Source organism: Dipodomys merriami, unplaced genomic scaffold, assembly GCF_024711535.1.
Source record: "Dipodomys merriami isolate MVZ:Mamm:240054 unplaced genomic scaffold, mDipMer1.0.p SCAF_173, whole genome shotgun sequence".
Taxonomy (NCBI): domain Eukaryota; kingdom Metazoa; phylum Chordata; class Mammalia; order Rodentia; family Heteromyidae; genus Dipodomys; species Dipodomys merriami.
In genome coordinates, this window is record NW_027203082.1 from 1,389,745 (window position 1) to 1,395,744 (window position 6,000).

The following is a 6,000-nucleotide window of genomic DNA, read 5'->3' on the forward strand; positions in this document are numbered from 1 at the left end:
CTTCCTTACAAATTTGAGCTACAGACTTCAAAGTTAGGGATACCTCCCAGGGTTACAACCAAGTTACTGAAACGTGGAAGAAAATGTTAGAAGTCTCATCTAAGGGAAAAATTATGCTAATCTGTGTCCTATATTTTGCTAAACTTATTAATATCAAATATTGGTTTAAATAATGTTGTATTCTTCACAGGATTTTATATCCATATTACTTATACTAGATGTTTCATTAATTTCAGTTTTTAGTTTTAATTCCTTTTTACTTTGTGTCTTTTAGTACATGATGAAGGTACGTAAAGTTATACATTGCTCCTAATGTACAAAATTTTTGCTGTATGAATATAGATATAAAAGTCATATTCCATTCTTTCCTTACATTTTCCCTTTCAATGTCTTTTTTCTTTTTTCTTTTCGTGTGTGTGTGTGTGTGTGTGCATTTGTGTGTGCATGCTGGTTCTGGAGCTTAAACTCAGGGCCTGGATGCTGTCCCTGAGTTTCTTTTGCTCAAGTCTAGCACTCTACCATTTGAACTCTTTGAGCCACAGCTCCACTTCCAGTTTCCTATCTCTCTCTTTCTTTCTTTCTCTCTCTCTCTTTCTTTCTTTTCTCTTTCTCTTTCTTTCTTCTTTTCTTCCCTTTCTTTTTCTTTCTCTCTCTTTCTTTCCTTTCTTTCTTTCTTTCTTTCTTTCTTTCTTTTCTTTCTTTCTTTCTTTCTTTCTTTCTTTCTTTCTTTTCTTTCTTTCTTTCTTTCTTTCTTTCTTTCTTTCTTTCTTTCTTTCTTTCTTTCTTTCTTTCTTTCTTTTTTCTTTCTTTCTATAGTTTACTGGGGAGAAGAGTCAGGAACTTTCCTGCCCAGCCTGGCTTTGAACCATAGTCTTCACATCTCAGCCTGTGGAGTACCTAGGACTATAATTAGTGAGCCACTGGTGCCTAGCTTCAATGTCTTTTTTGATATAAGAACTAACCAGGAAATATATTTTCAGAAACATGCCAAGCAATATGATACAGGATCATTTTAAAACTCAAATTGAAAGTTATTTTCAGTTATCTTAAAACTTGCTGTAAATTCCATTGGCTTTCAGAGAATGTGATCTGTCAATTTTCTATTTATGTAGTGTTTTAGAGATTGTAAATATTTTAAATGTGGTAAAGTATACTTAACAAAAATTGGCCATTTTGATCATTTTAAGTGTCTAGTTCCATGACACTGAGAACATTTGGATTATTGTGTAGCCACCATCACTATCTTTCTCCAGAACTTTTCCATCTTCCCCTATTGAAACTTGAGTACCTCCACATAATCAAGTACCCTGCACAATTGTGTACTCCACATAATTCTTATAATTCTTACAAGATTTTGTGTACCTCACACAGTTTTAATAGGGAAACGGGGTAAACACTGAGTCCCTGTTCCTTCAAATCCCACCAGTCTACTTTCTGTCTCTCCAGGTACCTCATAAAAGTATTCAATGTTTGTCCTTTGGTATGAGACTCATATCGCTTAGCATGGTACCTTCAAGGCTTACTGTTCACTTTTATCACTCTCATTAACATTTCGGTAGTAACAAAGTACACCATTTAAATGTTTCAAGGACATGTTGTAAGGCATATATTTTCTCTTCAAGGGATATATGCACTGCTTTTTATTGTATTATTTATATCCTTATCTTTGTCCATTGTGCTTGTCTAATTCTAAGGAGATCATTAATGAAGTACTTCACAATAACTGCATTTTGTAGCTCCACGTTTTATTTAATTAGCATACAGCTTTGTGGTTTCTATTCATTCATCAATCATGCCTGTTATCATCACATAATGTCTGCAGATTGAAACTTTTGCTTATGAGTAAGAGCATAATTTAATTTGTAAGTTGAGAAGCTCTTCCTCATGGAGTTCCCAAATCCTTATTGCTTCTTTCTTAAATACCAAAGAATAAAAATCACCAGATATTTGTTGAAAGCTTACATCCCATGAAGGATACTAAAATAAAGCATAAGAATACTCATCTCTTCATCTTTAAAAGTAGTCAGTGATCCCCAATTCACTTGCTTGTCAGGTCTGGAGAATGGGTTCTATAAACTGCTATGAATTTATAAAGGCAATCTGATCATATCCATTAAAATTAAAATTGATGTGTTCATTCTCCTGCCAATAAAAGCAACATGTCTGAGGGACAGCGCCCAGGCCCAGAGTTCAAGCCCCACGACCGACAAAAAAAAATAAAATAAAATAAAATAAAATAAAATAAAATAAAAGCAACATGTACACATTTATCTCTGAATTTTACATCGTGTGTGGTGAGAAAAACTTGGAAATTTTGACATTAAAAAATCAAAATAGTCAATGAATACTGTCCATAAATGAAACAGTTTTCAAAAACTTATTTTTTCTCAAGTAAAGTTGTTATGGGAGTTTTCAACATCCAATATTTCTTATGATCAAGCAATACCTAAATTTCTTTTCCTTGCTAGGATTTGTATTTTGTGTTAAAAATAGTATATATACCTCATTGTATTTTTATAATATTCCTGTTGTCTCTTCTTTCTCTATACTCTATTACAACTGTTTGAAATATGTGTTTATTGTAGTGATAAACACTTCAGACAACAGTGGATATTTTGCTGAAGAGATATTTTGTATTTTTAGTTTATGCTCCTTCTTCTCTTTGAATATCTTAAACTTAAGAGAGTTGCTCTTTTGTTTTTGAGGCACTGGGAATTTAATTCTACCTCCCACTTCCAAGAGTTGCTTTTTTAATGTCAGACTTTATTTTGGTGAAGCAATTATGGTCCTCAACTTTTCCTCTTTTCACTATTCTGTAATTTTTTAAACAGCCAACCTCAATAATACGAATATAAAATTCTATGAGATAAATATCACGGCGATAACTAAGAACATTTAAATTGTACATATGACATTCTTACTGAATGTCCTTCAATTTACTCTGATTTTTAAACATAACAGGCAGAAACCTAGAAAGAAATATCAGCCATAATGAGTTTTGTTTATAACTATGCTTAAGTAGGCGTTACTAGGCAACTTCTGCGATCCCTTTCCAAAAGGCGCTAAAATTTAAGAAAGGAAGCCAGCTCAGAAGGCTAGAAATGATAACCGGAAGGGGCAGGAGAGGAGTGGTGGGAGAGAAAGAAGGACAATCCGGGTTTTATAGTTAATATCAGTTAGTATTTCGATTTGCTTTTTTTTTTTTTTAATGTAATGTATGCCAGACACAGGCGGCTCAAACCTGTAATCCTAGCTACTCAGGAGACTGAGATCTGAGGACAAGCAGTTCAAAGCCAGCCCGGGGAAGGAATTCACCACCACCAGAAAAAGAAAAAAGGAAACCATCAGAAGTGGAGCGATGGCTCAAGTACTAGAGTTCTAGCCTCGAGCTAAAAAAAGCTCAGGGACAGTACTCATGTCCTGAGTTTGAGCCCCAGGACCACCTCTTCTGCCCCTCTGCCCCTCACCCCTTTCCTCCTCATCTCTCTCCCCCCCTCCTCCCCGGTCCCCCCTCTGTCTCTGCCAGTCTCTGTCTCTGCCTCTGTCTCTGTCTGTGTCTCTCTCTCTCTCACACACACACACACACAGACACACACACACACACGCGCGCGCGCGCACACACACACACACACACAATTTTTCAATTAGCGAAAAGGGTAGGCAAAGGTGATGGAGGAGTTAGGATAGAGGACGCTAGGAGAATTCAGAATGGAGGAGGTTAAAGGAGGGAAATTACAGATTACAGGGCTCGCTCCTCACCTGCTCTTCCAGCAGCTGGTTCTCCTTGTTGGCCACTGGGATGGCGAACCCATCCTCCCAGTGCAGCTCGGCCAGAAATTCACTGCTCATGGCAATCGGAATCCCAGACCAGGAAGCAGAACCAAAACGTTCCTGGTCGCCCCCGCCCGCGAGGGAGCCACAGCCCCCCTCCCTGATCCCAGGCCGGTACGAGCAAAGTTGCTACCGGGCCCTAGCAACAGCCAGGCGTCCTTAGTTACCAAACAGTAAGCGCTTGGGCCAGAGGGAGGGACTTCCGGTTAAAGATTCCAGGTTCCTGAAGGAACCCGAGGTGCGCTCGCCTTGCGGGGGAAACACGACTGCACCCAGGTCGCTGCGCGGCGCTGGCGAGGGTCACGGCCTGGGGGCGCTGAGGCCACAGCCGAGGACCCACGGGAACCTGCTTGGACCTGCGCTCCACAGCCCCAGATCCCCCCCATTCTTTCCCCAACTGGCGTCCGCATTCATCCCGCAGCCCCAGCTTTGCTCTCCGGAGCTCCTCACCCTACGCCAGGCAAGACTAGAGGAAAGGCGCCTCTTACACTGGCAAGCATGTGCCTCATTTGCCCAGCGCCCCTGAACCCCTGCCCGGCTTGGGTAGGCTTGAGTTGTGCTCTCAGTAGCACCTCACAACTAAAAGGGACAAAACAGTTCATGAAGGTAATCCTTGCACTTCCAGATTAATTTAAAAACAAAATATGGTTAATGTTCTGTCATCACCCCTAACAAAATTAACTTCTTCAGTATCACCTGAGAACCATTTTATGTTCCTATTTACTCCGCTGTCCGGAAAATAAATCTTTTACAATTGCCTTATTATGCTTTTAAACCCCTCCCTTTTGTAGCTTTATTTCTTCGGGCCTAAATTATTTCTCAACATTTTATCTTCCGGAGGTAGTGTTTTTAAAGTCTAGAATTACACAATTCCCATGAAAATATCACTAACATTCTTTACAGAGATAGAGAAAACAGTATAAAAATTCATATGGAATAACAAAAGACCTTGAATATCCAAAGTAATTCTAGGCAATAAATAAATAAATAAAAGAGGCAACACTGGTGGTATCACAAGCTCTACTACAGAACTGTAATAAAAACAGCTTGGTGTTGGCGCAAAAATAGACCTAAAGATCAATGGAACAGACTAGAAGATTCAGAAATAAAACCATGTACTTTGGGTTATCTGATATTTGAGAGGGGATCCAAAGATAATGGGGAATATGTAGCCTCTTTAATCATTGGTGTTGGGAAAACTGGGCATCCATATGCAGAAAACTAAAAGCGAATTTTGTCACCATGCACTAGTATCAACTCGAAGTTGACCAAAGACTTCAATGTCAGACCTGAAACCTTGAAATTACTGTAAGAGGGAGCAGAACACTAGAACTCAAAGTTATAGGCATAAACTTTGTTGAAAAGAATCCCAAGGGTACAGCAAATAGAGAAACTTGATAGATGGGATTGCATCCAAATAATTTCTCCACAGCTAAAGACATCGTTACTAAACTAGAAAGACAGCCAACAAATTGGGAGAAGATTTTCATCAGCAATACATCCAACAAATATCCAAAATACACAAGTAGCTCAAGAAACTAACCTCTCCCAAACCTAATAAACCAATTACTAAATGGGCAAGGGAGATAAGGAGAGATTTCTCTGTAGAAGAGGTAACAATGGCAAAGAAACATTTGAGGACATGCTCAACATCCCTGGACATAAAAGGAAATGCAAATCAAAAGACTCTGAGATTAGATTGTCCAACATCACAAATCTGAACAACAACAAATACTGACAAGGATGTGGGCAAAAAGGAGCCCTATTGTGCTGTTGATGGGAATGTAAACTAGTACAACTATGCTGGATAACAGGCTGGAGGTTCCTGAAAAAACGAAACCGACATATTCCCTATGACTCAGGCATACCATTCATGGGCATCACAAGCCAGGATACTGTAAAGACATCTACACATTCATGTTCACTGCTGCTCTATTCACAATAGTCTAGTTATGGAAACAGCCCAGATGCCCTACAGTAGATGAGTGGATCCCAAGCTGTGGTATTTTACTCAGCCATGAAAAAGAGTAAGTTATGTCATTTGAAGGGAAATGGATGGACCTAGAATAAATCATGTTAAGTGAGATAAGCCAACCTCAGACAAATCCATGTTTTCTCTCACATGTGGAAATTAGATCTAAAATACATTGGAATATGATAAATTATATA

At 38.8% G+C, this 6,000-nt stretch overlaps 1 protein-coding gene across 1 annotated transcript in view; it reads right to left on the reverse strand.

Moving 5' to 3' along the window:
* Positions 1–3,914, reverse strand: part of Ccdc39 (coiled-coil domain 39 molecular ruler complex subunit) — a 65,452-nt gene extending 61,538 nt beyond the window's left edge. Inside the window, exon 1 of the mRNA XM_070025828.1 lies at positions 3,760–3,914. Coding sequence (XP_069881929.1) covers positions 3,760–3,849 — 90 coding nt within the window. The 5' untranslated portion in view covers positions 3,850–3,914. The remainder of the gene's footprint in view (positions 1–3,759) is intronic.
* Between the last annotated feature and the right edge of the window lie 2,086 nt (positions 3,915–6,000).